We start from the raw sequence: 16,997 nt of genomic DNA on the forward strand, positions 1-16,997 counted from the left end.
TAGCTGTCTATAATAACCCAAGTTTCATTTCATACTGAAAAGGTTAAGATAAAATTGGACCAAGTCCGCTAAATGTTTTAATTACCTACGTAAGAAGTATTTCTAAAAATAAACACCCTACTTTCTTTCCTCCTCTGGTTGTTCACAATTTATAAAGTACTGTTCTAAATGGTTAACAATCCTATAGAGATAGTACCATAAAATCAATACATGTTATAAAACTTAATGAATGCTTACTACATGCCAGCATTTGTGCTAAACTCTTCATTCAAGTCATCGCATTTGATCATCACAGCATCTGAAGGTAGGAACTATGATCCCCATTTATAGATGAGGACAAAAGCACAAAGAAGTTACGTAACTGCCCAAGTGGTAGCAGCAACAGAGGTAACCTATAGTCTATAAGAGGACATCTGTCTCTCACTGGATTGATGACAAGTAACCCCATTCTCACACCACAATACTGTTGACTTTTATAAGGAATAAGTGGGGAAGGTCCCCCATTTGATTCAAGAAATATCTGGATGGTAAAGATAGGTTATAAAAGTATAAAATCGCTTAGTTGCTGGTTTTCAAAAACCAGCCAGATTCTTAAGAAATTCTGTGGCCACATGTTTTGGCCATCCACAAATGACACCTACATCTATTGAGAGCTTACTGTGTACCAGGTACTGTGCTAACTGCTTTATCCTTGTTTGCCTTCCCATTCATCTTCAACAATATCAGAGAGACTATAGAAATTTCCCTTCGAGGATGCTGAGAGATTCTGCCAAATGCATGTCTTCAAAAGGATATTCAAATATGCATCATTCTGGTGTCTACTTTAGTAGTTCTTTGGAGGGTGATCTTCATATACTAACAACAAACTGGGGTCAGGTAACAGTCATTAGCCATGACTCTATGAGATCTCAATGATATTCAGAACTTAGTCTCTCCCCCGAGCTATGGTCAACAAACATGATAAAATCACAAACCACTCCGCATGGAACGGATCGAATGTTTTCCATCTTTAAGCCCCAAATACAATCTTCCCTTATAGAAATATAATGAAGACAATTCTACACTTGTCTGTGGACTTAAGTTTGAGTGGACTGAATTGATGTGATATGTAATTAATGACAATGACAAGAAGAAATTTACCTGGCATCACTACAAAGGACCCCTGGGGCTCCATGGCAACCAGGCAGGCACTAAGGATAGAAGGAGAGTCTGCGGCAGAGATTCCACACATCCGGCACACATCCTTGAGCTTTTTGCTGATTGTCTGTAGTGAACATTCTCCAAGGAGGATACTCCAATCTGAAATCAAATATCGCAGTCATACAGTCTTTAGAAATTCATACTGATGGGAGATTTGAGCTTTTTAGCAGTTCTGCCCGGTAATTGAATTTCCAAGGTTGGGCCCTAAAGGGAATTATGGCTTTACATATGTTCCCCTCCTTGCTATAGAGAATGTTACTCGACTTCTATTACACTTCACTAACAAAGGAACAAAGGCCTACTATTCTGTGGCTGAAGTCATGTCTGAAATGACCTTTGAGAGTCCAGCACTAATCCAGTCTAATCTACCTAGACCAGATTTAGGCACTTAGAGTGCTTTTCCATGATGACAGCAGTGTTAGCTGCCCTATCCTTTCTCCTCCTTCTCAAGGTCCGATTCTTTCAGTACTCTGCTCTGGAGGAGAGCACTGGCAGGTGGAGGTAAACCTGAGTTTTGTTTATTGTTGTAGGTTAGTTATTTCCATGAAAGTCAAACAGCAGCAGAAATGAAGAGAAATAGTTCTTAGAACACCCAAAAGAGCTCACAACGAGTGTGAGTGAAGTGCTCCAAATGATGCCATACTAATAGTGGAGAATGAAAAGTTGGCATAAATTTCCTTTCTAATGTTTATTGCCTCCAAACAAAAGCATTATACCTAACTGGAGCACTGTGGAGGATTATGTTACTCTGAGAAGTGGAAAGCACTTGGTCCCCTCTTCTGACCTCCCTTACACACACGAACTATGCGCCATTCCTATGCATCACCCCTGCTTTCGGATCCCATCTTGCTCATAAAATGCCACACCAGTGCAGGCTGCTCTACCTCCACACTTTTTTTCCCCCAAATAAGCTGCCATTTCTCCCCTTAAAGAGCAAGTGAATGGAAAACTGTTTCCATATTCCCAATGAACCCCAAACTGAAGTGGCTGAAATAAAAGTGGCCAGGAACATGAAGAATGTTTGTTTTAAAACTATGGGAAATCACAGATGTGAGCTTCATATTTCAAACCAAGTACGAAAGAAAAGGCAGTGTGTATTTCATCATAAAGACTCTGGAGATAAGAAACAGAAATTCACAAAGCTGACTCTGAAACCTAAGGCTCCTGTCACACACTGTCCCATGGAGATGCAATGTGGCACAGATCTTGGCTCCCCAAAGGAAGGAGCTGTAGATTAGTAAACAGATTTCTTGTACACTAGGTTCTTCCCGTGTTTTTATTCCTGAACATACATTTTCTTTCAATCTTTTGATGGGCTCCTCCAGTCACACATTCCTCTCCACTAAGAGATAAGGAAGAAGAATGTGCCCTTACAAAAATCATACAAAGGAAGGAGATGGCCTTAATAATTTTCCAAAATACCAAGTGACTAGACTATTACTCTATATTTTTATCCTCCCTCTTCTTTCCTATTATAGTCTAACTTTCCCCAAGGGTTAAGAATAGCTCAAAGCCTTTAAGAAATAAGATTGACTAAAAAAGCAGACTGGGGAGGAAGATAGAAAATTCTGACAGAAATAAAATGATGAATCCCCTAATGTATTAGACCTCCAGGCTCTTGATACAAGATTCATTATGATATTCCTTTAAAAAATGAAAAGGGTCTATTAGTCTACAGTACAACTTATTACTTAAAAAAATTTGTAAATGCCAAAGAAAACATTTACTTAATACATATGATGTAATATTTATATAAACTGCTGTTAAACCCTGAAAATTTGATACCAGATTTAACCTGCATTGTAGGAAGCGAGGTACACTTAGGCATTCCTACAGTGCAAGTTATATCTGTACCAGTGATTTTTGTTTAGGGATTCTACAAATACCTGACGTGAATTTCCTATAAAAAAAAAAAGTACATGGTCTAATGCAGGGACCAGCAAACTATGATCCACAGGCCAAATCCTGCCTCCCATTTGTTTTTGTAAATAAAGTTTTATTAAAACACAGCCATCCACACTTGTCTAGAGCCGCTTTGATGTTACAACGGCAGAACTGAATAGTCACAACAGCAACCATCTGGCCTGCAAAGCTGAAAATATTTACTATCTGGCCATTTACAAAGAAACTTTGCTGACTCTGCTCTAATGTATTTGCACCCAGGAAGCCACCAAGCTAATTTGTGACATTAAGTCTTTTTTTTGTGCAGATCTTAGGGAAAAAACTTCTCCCATCTGAATGCATATATTGAACTTCTTACAAATGTGTCATTACTTAATAAGGCTTTAAAAATAATCTAGGCTAATTCATACTACTCACATAAAACTGTACAAGTAGCTACATTGGGATAGTAAATGAGCTGGGCTCAGCACCAGGCAAGGCAGCTGCTGGTGGTCAGGTGTGTTGTGTTACAGTTAAAGTGCTTCCTGACTGTTAAATTTATGACAAAGAATATAAGCAGTGGTAGCTGGGGACTGAACTTCAAAAATCTGCTCTTGTAAGCTTCCAGGCTCAAGAACATCAGACAGTGGCAATGTGAATAAAGACTGCTTCTACTGGCAACTACTTGTCCTCATGAAACAGGATTTCTTTGCTGTTGTGCCACCAAAAAAACTAAAGCAACACAAAACTCATCATCAACCACCAAACAAATTGAAGGCTGTTTTTATATGACTTCAACTGTCACCTATAATCACTGATATAAAATTTTTGTCTTAAAACTGACTAGTTCTTCTCCCTGATTCAATATATAAATAAATGTTCGAAATGTGAATTTACTATCATTTTTATATTAATAAAACCCTCTTTTTGTTTTATATATTGGGGCTCAAAATTTAAGATTTTATTTGGATATTTATTTTGTTGCCAAAGAAGAGTTTAAAACTGGTTTATCCTGTACATATAAAAGAATCATAAAATAGAATCTGTTTAATTCTTAAAAATTTAAACATTTTCTCCCTTAGCTCAGTTAATGACATCAGCTGAGCCCTTTTCCTCTGTTTTCTGCAAATACGTCTTCAAAAATTTCTCACCTTTAAGCTCCCCATGGCCAAGACGCCCAAGTCGCCCGATTACAACTCTCCAGGGTAGAGATGTCATTTGGACAATCCCTACGCACCACTCCCATAACTTCTGTAGTCCAATTTTACGTGCAGATACTTTACTCCTCCGTGACCTAACAAAGAAAGAAATGGGGAAGGGGAAGGGGTCCCTAGATAAATCAGAGTTATTTATCACTTATAAGACAAACACTAGAAATTCCAAAGAACCTATCCATGCTGTACCCACTTCATTTACATAGAAAACTGGAAATATTCATATTTGAGGAACAGTACAGCATTAATTTACATGCACCATAAACATCAAGTCTTCTCACCTGTTTGGTAAAGCAATATTTACAACGCAGGTCTCTAATAATTCCCCATGGAGGTCAGTGCAGGAAGCCAAAAGCCAGCGCTGGTCGTGAGACAGACAATAGCCCACGAAGAGCACATTGTATTTCTGGCTCGCCTCACCAAACGTCTCTCCCAGCTCTGTCTGCTTGTCTTTGATTGGGGCCAATATAAAGGGAGGGGAGTAAAGCTGGATTGGGCTGGGCCGCTGAAATCAAAACCAAAATCAGTATCAGTACAAAGCCATACAACTTAATGATTACAACAAAATCCAGAACGACACTGAGGGGACCCACAGGGAGTAATGGTAATAAATCGTTTCTCTCTCTCTCTCTCCAGTACTAGAGACACATAAATAGTACTGAGGACACATAACAAAATGATTGTTTAAATCATGTAAGCTGGGAAACTCAATCAAGCCAGTATTTCCTTATTAAAAGAAATTACTATTTTAGAAACTGCATTGGCCCAACTTCATTAGTTGTTAGGCAAGTGGGAAATTGAAACTACAATGAGATAATGCTACACAACCACCAGAATGTCGAAAATAAAAAAAGAGAAAATATTGGTAAGAATATGGAGCAACAAGAATTTTTATACATTGCTGCTTAAGCTGAACAAACATATACTCCCTTTGAACCAACAAAATGCACATATATGTTTACCAAAAAACAGGTATAAGAATATTCACAATAGTATTAATCACAATAGCTCCAAACAGAAAGTTATCTAAATACTCATCAACAGTGAAAGAGATAATAAATTGTGATATAGTTAACAGAATCAGAATATTAAACAGCAATGAGAATGAAAAAACTATAAGCAACAAAACAGATGAATCTCAACAATGAATAAAAGAAGCCGAATGTGAAAGAATACAAAGTAGATGATTCAATTTATATCAAGGTCAAAGACAGGCAAAACTACCCTGTCAGAAGTCAGAATAGTGACTATCTTTAAGGGATTGGAAAGGCCACAAGAGGGGCTCTGGATACCAGTTATGTATTTGCTTCTTGCACTTGTTAAATGATATTTTTTTAATTACTGAAAATTCATTCAGCAGTACACTTATGATTGAGTACTTTTGAGTACATATATAGTTTAATATGTGTGTCTGTGTATGTAATTTTAAAAATCAAATCAACAGTTGTTACCAAATATAAATATTTTAGATTAACTGTGAAAATGTTTTAATTGTCATATTTTTTACAGCCATCATAATACACATCTTACTATTTAATAAACTACAACAGGGGTCAGCTAACTTCTATAAAAAAGAAAACCAGAGAATTAAGTTTAGATTTTTATGGCTGTCACACATTCTCCTTTTTGTAAAAATGTACTCACTGGCTAAGTGTGTTGGCTCATGCCTGTAATCCCAACACTTTGGGAGGCTGAAGTGGGAGGATCACTGGAGCCCAGGAGTTCAAGACCAGCCTGGCCAACACAGTGAGACTCCCTCTCTACAAAAAATAAAATAAAATTAGCCAGGCATGATGGTGCATGCCTGTAGTCCCAGCTACTTGGGAGGCTGACTGCCTGAGCCTGGAAGGTCGAGGCTGCAGTGACCCAGGTTCATGCCACTGCACTTCAGCCTGGGCGACAGAGTAAGGCCCTGTCTCAAAAACACAAAAGTAATACTCATTCTTACCTAGCTGGTCATTCAAGTACAGGCTGCAGGCCAGATTCAGCCCAAATCCATAGTTGCTGACCCCTGAACTACACAGCATTAGGCATGGCAGTAACAGAACGACACAATTTTAAAGCTAAAAGAGACTTTGAAAATAATATAACCCAACTCATTCATTCATCATAGGGATTCAAAACTCAGGCTGAGAAATATTCAATGACTTGCTCAAAGTTGCAAAGCTAATCTAACACTCATCAATTCACTCTCCACATGACCAGAAACTGCACTCTTAGGTATTTATCCAGACAAAGAAATATTATGTCCACACAAAAACCTTGTACATATTCATAGCAGCATTATTCACAAGTGCCAAAAAGTGGAAACAACCTAAATGTCCATCAACTAATGAATGGATAAACAAAATGTGGTACAGCCATACGATGAAGTATTATTTAGCCAGGAAAAGAAATGAAGTACTGGTACATGTTATGACATGGATGAACCTCAAAATCATTATGCTAACTGGAAGAAGCCAGACATAAAAGATCGCATATGGACAGGCGAGGTGGTTCACGCCTGTAATCCCAGCACTTTGGGAGGCTGAGTCAGGCAGAATGCTTGAGCCAAGGAGCTCAAGACCAGCCTGGGCAACATAGCAAAACCCCTATCAAAAAATTACAAAAATTTAGCGAGGCATGGTGGCACATGCCTGTAGTCCCAGCTAATCCAGTGGCTCAGGCAGGAGGATCACTTAAGCCCAGGGAGGTCGAAGCTGCAAGTAACCGTGATCTTGCCACTGCACACCACCCTGGGTGACAGAGCGAGACCTTGCCTCAAAAATAAAAATAAAAAAATTGGGGGGAGGACTGCTTGGGGGGAGGACTGCTTGAGGCCAGGAGTTCAAGACCAGCGTGAGCAATATAATTAGACCCTGTCTAAAAAAGAAAAAAAAATCATATATTGTGTGATTCCATCTATAAGAAATGTCCAGAACAGGCAGCTCCATAGAGACAGCAAGTAGACCAGTGGTTGCCAGGGACTGGAGTGGGGAATGAGTAGTGTGTGCTAATGAATATTGTGTTTCTTTGAGGGTTGATGAAAATGTTCTAAAATTAGATAGTAGTGAAGACTGTACAACTGTGTGGAAATACTAAAAACCACTGAACTGTACAATTTTTTTTCTTTCTTTTTTTTTTTTTTTTTTTTGGAGACAGAGTCTCACTCTGTCGCCGAGACTGGAGTGCAGTGGCGTGATCTTGGCTCACTGCAACCTCCACCTCATGGATTCAAGCAATTCTCCCGCCTCAGCTTCCCAAGTAGCTGGGATTATAGGCATCCGCCACCACGCCTGGCTAATTTTTTTATTTTTAGTGGAGACGGGATTTTGCCATGCTGGCCAAGCTGGTCTCGAACTCCTGACCTCAGGTGACCCGCCAGCCTCGGCCTCCCAAAGTGTTGGGATTATAGGCATGAGCCACCGCGCCCGGCCTGAACTGTAAAATTTTTAAAAAGAATTTCGTGATATGTGAATTGTATCTCAATAAAGCTGTTATTAAAGCAAGAAAAGTCCAGCTGAGGTTGCCTGGAGTTTTTTATAAAACGAAAGGCTAAATGTGAAATATCTTAGATATAATAGATAGCATCTGAAAACACTAAATAAAATATGATTCCCAAACTGTGTTCTGAGATGCGAGATATTCCATGAAAAACAAAAGATAACAGCAATTGGATTTATTTGAAAACTTGCATAATAAAAACTATAAATTCTTTCACATGTGATAACTTGCATAAAACTGTGCCACCCAGAGAATGAGAATTGCATGGAGGCAGGGGCCTGTTTTGTTCACTCCTGCATCCTTAGCACCTAATACAGCACCTGGCACACCGTAGATGCTCAACTGTATTTACCAAATGAAAACACAATGTTCTCGCTGCAGACTGAGGCAGAGGCAGCATTGACCAACTAACCATTACCTTAATGCAGATTAAAATGTATAAACTTCAGCAAATATTTATAACATTTGGTTCTTTTGTTTATAATAAAGTAAAATCATTTACTTCTCTCTTCCTGTTCCAAGCAAAATGGAGAAAAACGATATTACTCGAAGTCTTTTTGCCATTTATTTTAATCTAAACCTCACTTTATCTTATGAGCTCCTGATGGTGTTCTGCCTGAGCATAATAACCTTTAGAAAGGCAATAATTCATAATTTCTGGAAACAAAATAAAAAACAAGTAGAGACATTTATTTTTGAAATTCTAGAAAAATTTAACAGAGAAAACAGATGAATTGCTCATAGAAGTGAAAAATTCAAACTCAAAGAATAAACTAAACTAAAACTGCCTAAAATAGAAATTTTATATAACACTGGAGTGAATGTAGGTCATTGGCTGAGCAGCTTTCCTCCCTTGGGACTAAGCTGACCTGCACCAAGTTACAACACACACAGTGTTAACTACTTGCATCATTTTTCACTCCCAAGCATTTTACTTATAAAAGTGCAAGCATTTCATAGAGTTGTTCAGAACAACATTACCAACTAAAAATAGCAATTGGTGTTTTAAGGAGCTCTCTTATGGTAAAGAGGTGTTTGCTGGCTTTTACTAATGGGATACTTTTCATGCAATAAAATTGTGGGAACTGATTTTTGAAGGCTTTGAAAATTCTGAACATTGCTTTTTATACCTATCGTGATTAGAAAAACAAAGGAAGTGTAAAACTTTTGTTTAAAACATGTTTAGCTTTAGTGTTGTAAAATTCCCTTTGAGATCCACACATATCTGTAGGAAGTAGGTTTTAAAAGATGGAGTGAAAATGCATTCATTTATATACGGAAGCACTGAGGCAAGGAAAGGAGAAATCAACTTCCTCTAAGTATGTGCATCACAAAACGAGGGACCCCTGCAGAGTAAACACAACTACAACTGTTGTCCCAGGATACAGATCAGAGCTGGAAAACGCAAAGGATTTCTGATCTAAGACACAGATTAGCTTAGAAAAATAAAGAAAATAAATTTAGGAAATTCAAACATTAAAAACTAAAAGGGATGCATTTATTATTGCCTAAAGTCCTACATACAAAAAACAGTAAGAATTTGCTTGCCTCTCTTCTCAAAAATTTTTTAAAGTTCAGAGAAGTAGCTCCTCTATTTAAACCTAAGAGTTAAAGAAACCTGCCAACTTGTTTTTATTCCCCCCTGAGACAGGGTCTTGCTCTCCAGGCGGAAGTGGTTATGTGATCACAGCTCACTGCCATCTCAAACTCCTGGGCTCAAGTGATCCTTCCACCTCAGCCTCCCAAACAGCCAGGACTACCGGCACGCATCACACCTGGATAATTTTTAAAAGAAAATTTGTAGAGATGGGGTCTTGCTATGTTGCCCAGGGTGGTCTCAAACTCCTAGGCTTAAGCAATCCTCCCACCTCAGCCTCCGAAAGTGCTAAGACTACAGGTGTGAGCCAACACATCCAGCCTAGCAACTCTTATATCAACGTAGAAGACCAACTAAGCAACCAGCCAATCTCTGGGTTAGATAAAATACCTCTTCTAGCTTGCATTTTCGTATAAATTTTCTAAGTTTCTGTCCTGCCAATACCTACCTCAGGGTTCTTGAGGGTCATCTCAATGCTGGCTGCAGGCCCAAATCCCGTGAGGGATTTAATGTGGATCTGTGTAGGCAGTGGTCGCCTGCACTGGCAGTACACTGAAAATGCCATGGACTTCAAGTATTGAATGTAGAAAACTTGCTCATCCTTCATTGTCTGCAGCATGTACTGGCAAGGCACAATCTAAAGACACAAATACAAAAAAAAACCAAAAACCAAAAACCTAGAAACTGAGATCTAACACACTAACAAGCAAGCTGAAAAAGGAAACGGCATGAATTCCTTACCACAATGGGGAGAGGTAACCTCAGCCTTAAAATGTATCTGTGCCACACATAATATAATTAAATCCTAATTCCTTCCGCTGACATAAAATTCTCTATCACCAGCAATTTCGAAAGATGTACGATTATGTTGGTCAAGTTATACTGTCACTTAGAAACTACCATGTTCCCATTTTAGAGGTAAGATCTCAATTTATTACAGGTATTACCATGGCCCCAAAATTTTATTATATTTCTCCTTTTTATAATTACACAGTGTGTATGGCATTTTTTGGAATTATTACCTAATCATTTAGGATACAGACTTCAAAACAATGGAAAACTATCAGCAATGTACTCTGATAACTTTAATTTCAATCTTTTAATTTTACAAGATAGCTTCATTTAAAGTGACATTAAAACGAAACCCAAACATCCGAAGCATTGTTTTTCATCTATATAGAATTTTTTAAAAAATCATTACACTATAAAGCTGTCAAAGGTGCTGTGAAAATAAGCATACTCATTCACTGATGAAAGGAAATAAGTGTAACCTCTTTTGGAATGGAATTTGGCAATATTTGTCAGCATCTAAGAATCCATGTTAAAAATGACCTGAAATGTGAAAAATAAGATTATACATAAACGTGTCCTATGGCTTTATTTATAACAGTAAAGAAGTGGAGATATAGGAATGACTATGGAAAATACGCAGTCATTAAAAATGTTGCTTGTAAGAATTTAAATAATATGAAAATGTGTTAATGAATAACATTAGGTAGAAAATAAGTTATATTAAAAGTATGATCTCAACTGTGTAAACAAAAATAGAGAAACAAGCTAGAAATACACCAAAATGGTTATGGTGGTTGAATGTAAAAGACGGAATTATGACTATTTTTCTTTTATACTTTCATGTACAGGTTGAATATCCCTAATCAAAAAATCTGAAATCCAAAATGCACCAAAACCCAAAACTTTTGGAATGCCAATAAAACGCCACAAGTGGAAAATTCCGTTATCAGACCTCATGTGATGTATTGCAGTCAAAATTTAATCAAAACTTTGTATAAAGCACAACATGACTAAAAATATTGTATAAAATTACCTTCAGGTTATGTGTGTAAGGTGTATATGAAACATAAATAAATTTTATGTTTAGACTTGGGCCCACTGCAAAGGTCTCCCATTATATATATGCAAATATTCCAAAATCGGAAATCCAAAACACTCTGGTTCCTAGTATTTTGGTTAGGGGATAATTAACCTGTACTTCCATTTTTTAAGAAAAATCATAGGCCTGTATTTATTTTCATAACAACAAAAATAACAACATCAAAAGTAAATAATAAACTTGCAAACAGTAACCTGGAGAATGAAAGAATTTCTCATATGCTCAGGTAAATTATCCAGCATTTCTGTGTAGCAGCGCATCAAGCTCAACAGCCAAAAGTTCCCAGAAGTGGAGTCCTCCTCTGCAGCATACGTGAACGGGTCCACCATGTAAATGACAACAGCTGGAGGGTGGGCATGGCTGTCTGCAGAGTCAGGCTCCGTGGGAATTCCTATTCTCTCCCTTTCTGTAACACTGGAGAGAGAGTCACTTGTGAGATGCACAAAATAAATATAAATTACACGAACATGAAAAACAAAAGGGCTCAATTCTAGAGCACACAGGCTCCCTAAAGAATGTTTACAGATTAAATGTAAGAGTAACATTTATCACCTTACCAAAATACAGGCAAACCAAGCCAGAGAGCATCGAGGGCAGATGGAAAATGGCAATGTACTCCTCTAAAATGGGAGGTATCTTTTTCAACTCCCCTTTCTTTTCTGTGGTTATGTTGTACAAAGTTGTTACTAATTAAGTTGATAGTAAGTACGTTTAATAATAAAGTTTATAATTCATAATAATTTATAAGAAGTCTCAAATTTTTAACACTGCAGCTTTAGATCGACCATTGCCCCTTTCTTTTGAGAAGAGAAATAGAGCACTTCATAGGATTCACAGAATCATGAGGTCAAGGGAGAAAAGGTGCAGAAGAAGAAGAGAGAAAGGGTCTGAGCTGAAGCCACTCATCTCAATTAGTGAATAACATACCTCTCTTGTCCATCCTGTGAGGGCTGAGAAGAGCTCTGCCCAGGGTCAGTGTCTCCGCCACAGCCTATGTTCCCTTGCGTTCTATCCGCAGAAATGCCCCCAGTGCTGGGGTTCTGCCCTCCAACACTACCACTGAATCCTGAAGAAGAGGTAGTGCTTATCTGGCTAATACCAGGAGCAGAGGCAGACGATGAGACCGGTGGCACAGAGGAACCAGATGCAGAACTACTTGCTGCAGGATTTGTAGAACTACTATTCGAGGTGGGATTAAATGCACTGCCAGCTGGGGGAGCTGCTGATCCATTTGGAGCTAAGGGCCCAGCATTCCCTGGCGTAGCTTGTCCCTGTGCTGCTGCTGGTGGGGTCTGGTATTTAGGTGGTATCAATAGGCTGCTATCAAGCTGCAGAGTGGCTAAATAAGGTGCTGAAAGAATACATGCAAAGAGGTGACTTTAGTGATACTCTGCAGTGTCGGACTGAACCAGAATCTAGAATGGTCACTTGTAAAAACATTATGCTTTCAGACTGCAATACTCTGATTACAATACCCAAAATACTATCTCCACAGTCATGCTTATGTATTCTGCAAACATGGAGATGCACATGGAGCAACTTATAAATTCTACAGTAGAGGCTTGTTTGAAAAGAGAAAATCAATCACTTGTGATAGTCTCCTTTCAGACTGATTCCATGTGCCTGCCCTAAAAAATGAGAAGCTATATATTCCACAGTCATCATGGGACATTATGCTCCTAGGTTTACAAGCTTCTAAGATTCTCTTCAGAATATGGGTTAAAACTAAGCAGCTAATACCAAGTCATGCTGCTAAGTTTTCAAAATGTGGAGTAATTAGACATGATTAGGCAACTTTGAATAGTTTTTAAAAAATATATGTCCATATAGAAATTAGCATTAAACTGCCCAGAACACCAAACTGGACCTTAACAAATACAGCATTACTTGAGACAAAAGAAATATAATGTTGCATCTATAAAAGGAGGGATGGGACGGATTTGCTATTTTACTTCTCCAATTCTACTTTGCCAAATAAATTCCCATTTACCTAGGTGATGGCGGCAAACTTGCGCATAAAGTTTGAGTCTGGAATGATTGTCATTCTCCTCGCCGCTCCAAGGCTGGTTAAACCACTCACTCACAAGCTCATCTGTCAGCTTCTGTGCCACGGTTTTTCCCACGCGCATGATCCCATCACGTAGCACTTTGCAGATGGGCTTGTGCTGCCCAAGCCTACACATCTGATATCATAGACAAGATCATTAGTTGAAACAGGAGCCATTCCTTCATTCAGTACCAATGGTTAGCAAGGGAGATTCTTTAACATACATATGGAAGCATTTTCCTTTTTCTTTTAGGGTTATCACATGCAATCAAACCAACATTACAAGTTGGTCCTTTCAGGTAATTGTAATGTACCCTTAAATTGCTATCTGTCTCTCTAAAACTTGGACTAGGCTCTCTAAAAAAAAAATGTTTCTTCACTCAAGCCAATTCCTCCTGTACAAGAGGAGGCTGCTGAACACTACCTGATTGCTAACGGACAAAGAATTAGCAGATTCCTGCCTACTGTTGCTAACTGAGACATATGTCCACTAAAATCTCCTAAGTAATCCCTACTCATAATATTTTCCCATAAGATAACATTAAAATTTTATGGGCCATCTGTTCTGTTACAGACATTTGGAGATCACCAATCGCAGGGGCCACTGAAGCAGTGAGTATGCTGATCACCTTTTTTTTTTATAAAGTAAATAGGACAAGGAGATTCTGCTATTAATCTCCATGACGCTAAATGGGTGCTTATGGCAGGGAATATAATAAACCTGCAAAAAGTAAACTACCTGTTCACCAGCAGGAGAGCCCGTATTATTATCCCTTACTAGAGTAGATGAAGTGAAGGCTTACTAAGCCCCGACAAAATCCTCTAGTGTATACTCTTCCTAAGGAGGTATCAATTACTGCCGAATAAGCAACCCTAGTGAAGTCATTAAGAAAAATTTAAAAGAGTGTCTGTCTGTACCCTCTTAAAAAGATCTGGCAGTGCTTTTTACATTTTGTAACTTATGTTGAAGATTCCATTCAAGGGAATGGCTGGGCTTTAAAACTGCTTACACAAATTTTCTGTTAATTATGATTTAATAGTATTATATATCCCCTGACCAGACACTGTTCAGAAATGAATGTATCCAAGGCAGTGACTTAATTGATGTCATTACATCATGTTAGCATCTCCTCATTTCTTTGTAGCAACAACGTAAATTTACTATTCCGTGCCTACTCATACATTTACAGATCATGAATGTCCTGTTTTGGAATATTTTGCAATTCAGCTTGGAATCTTATTTAAAAACCACTTTCATAATGTTTACATGCCTATCATAGTACTATTTTACAGACATTAATTTCATTTTGCTGAATACAAAGACATTAGATGTATCAGATACAAAGAACTTAGTGCATATATACTTTCGCATAAGAAATGTGGCACTTATTCTTCAAAGACAGACATGATTCTATTTTTTTTAAAGCAACAGGAATTCATATACTAAAGATGTAAAATTATCTGCCTGGTTTTTACATTATTATTAGGAATTATATTTTTAATCAGTATCAAAGTTTCAGTATTAAGATGTCATGTTAAAACACAACAGGGACATGATTCATTAAACTTATGTTTCAATTCAGAAATTTTCAAAAGACACATTTTTACACTGTTGTCAGGAACTCTCACCTACTCACCCTATCCCTCAATCCATCCAATAAATAAACACAAAGAGTAGATGTGCTCTTTTGGTAAAGCTCATCTTCTACATAGCCACACTTTCCCCTGGTGAGCAATATTCTTCAACTTTTAGCACATAAATGGAGAAGAGAGAACTGATGGGATTTTAAGATGTGTGGTAAGAATGGGAGGGGAACGTTTTCTAAATCTAACAAATATAAAGCAAAGATGGGAAAGCAATTTGCTTCCAGAAAAATTGGCCAATTCAATTCTCTTCTTCATCCACCTGTTTGCAAATTTTCTTTGAGATTTACTTTCAAGACATTTGTCTTGAAATTTAGTCATCACTATAAACAATCAGAGGATCCAAGTCATAAAAAGCAATTTTCACAGTAACTTCCTCACCTCGTATACAGCACTCAAGTCCCTGAAGAAAGTTTTGGCTCCTTCGAGCAAGGCCTCATTTTCTGGACACACCACAATATAGGCAACATCACGGTGGCCCCCATATGGGTCCAACAAGAGCCTCTCCCAAAACGGCAAGGAGAATGGCGAGATGGTGAGGAAATCCTTGTCATAGCCTACCAGCAGAGTGGGGATGGGCAACGGCTCAGGAGATTCTTCCGAACCTAAAATGACATTGTAGTGTAGAAAGGTACTGGAGAGATTTTCCCACAACCTTACAATTTTGAAATTCCCGGTGCACTGGTCTTAATTCTGGCATCTGAAATGTCACTCCATGTTCACAAGACATTCTTAAAAGTATTTTTGAAATCATCTAATTAAATGGTCACTGATGAGGACTCTTAATTCAGAATTTGTTTATAAAGGTTCAGTAAGATCAGAGGGCAGACTAGAACAAGTTAAAATTAACTTTCCAAGCAGCACTACATCATTTCCTTCAAGATAAGCATTATGATCCTGACTATGATGAAGTAGACAGAACTGGCCCAGAAGTCCATCCAGATGAAAATGCAGTGAGGATTGGGAAGATGAGGAGAATCTAAAAAATGCACTTTTTAGGGATTAGCTTCCTCACTGACCTGGATTATGCCAAGGGTGGTAGGAAACTTGACTCCAAAAGTAACTTTAGGAAAACAAAGAGATTATAAAACTAAACGGTCAAAGAAAAAGACTCCCCTATTTTGTTAGTGACGCAAGGACTTGACAGTAACTAACGCTGCTCTTCACTGAACAGCACTGAAGTCAGAAGAAATTTTAAACAGGACAAAGACCCTACCGTAGGTTCCCCGTCCTGCCATTTTATGGAACTGCTGCCAAGTGAGTGGTCCCTGCACATGCTGGATGTTCTCCCAGGTCCTGCCCGTGCGCTTCTTTTGGATGGCATCTTGGAGAAAGGGCTGCAGGGACAACAGCATACGAACCACATCCTGGGAGGAGAGCATGCTGATGTCCAGCACTGGAAGAGAAGTGAGAAGAAACAGAGAAGATAAGGGGGCTAGCACCCTCCTCTTCCTCACCATCACCTCGAGCCTCAGTTATATTCAGAACAATGACGTTATTAGCTGTAGTAGATTCTAAAATATTTGACTTAGGAGTCAGGAGGAAAGATATTCTTCTACTAAATTAGAGAAAATACTTGATAATTTAGTATCAACAATAATAAAAGGGGAAATGGATTACTCTATATAAAAAAGTTTAATGGAAGAATTGTTTAAAAGTGGAAAAATGGATAGGTGCGACTTTTTAAAACCATGGAAATCTGTTTCCAAGGATTTTCATAAGACAGCTGCAAAAGTTTCTTAATTATTACTTTTATTTGCAAATATCAATGTTTTGTTTATATGATGAGTAGGAAAAAATGGAACTTAAATAAAAGCTTTTAAAAACTTTTTAAATGCTCCTAATTGTAAAAATATTTTCACAAAATACAGAATGCATGAAGAGAAAGCCAATCTTCAGTGCAGCCAGAGGCACAGGGAAACACAGCTGAAGCCCTCAAGGACCGAAGCCCGCTGCAGGCACGGATGGGATTCACTGCCTTCTAAATGCAGATGACTTTAGTCCCAGCAGTCGCCCTGGGGAGGGATTTTTAACCTAAAA

General features: G+C 38.2%; 1 protein-coding gene across 4 annotated transcripts in view; it reads right to left on the reverse strand.

Annotated features, from left to right (window-relative positions):
- Positions 1-16,997, reverse strand: part of MED13L (mediator complex subunit 13L) — a 319,642-nt gene that overhangs the window by 12,371 nt on the left and 290,274 nt on the right. For all 4 annotated transcript variants that reach the window (XM_054664662.2, XM_003313951.7, XM_054664664.2 and 1 more), the window contains exons 18-26: positions 16,174-16,353; positions 15,339-15,562; positions 13,257-13,449; positions 12,194-12,617; positions 11,461-11,680; positions 9,824-10,012; positions 4,577-4,800; positions 4,233-4,375; positions 1,141-1,299 (exon numbers count right to left, since the gene is read on the reverse strand). In XM_054664662.2, coding sequence (XP_054520637.1) covers positions 1,141-1,299; positions 4,233-4,375; positions 4,577-4,800; positions 9,824-10,012; positions 11,461-11,680; positions 12,194-12,617; positions 13,257-13,449; positions 15,339-15,562; positions 16,174-16,353 — 1,956 coding nt within the window. The remainder of the gene's footprint in view (positions 1-1,140; positions 1,300-4,232; positions 4,376-4,576; positions 4,801-9,823; positions 10,013-11,460; positions 11,681-12,193; positions 12,618-13,256; positions 13,450-15,338; positions 15,563-16,173; positions 16,354-16,997) is intronic.

Source organism: Pan troglodytes, chromosome 10 (genome assembly GCF_028858775.2).
Source record: "Pan troglodytes isolate AG18354 chromosome 10, NHGRI_mPanTro3-v2.0_pri, whole genome shotgun sequence".
NCBI lineage: Eukaryota > Metazoa > Chordata > Mammalia > Primates > Hominidae > Pan > Pan troglodytes.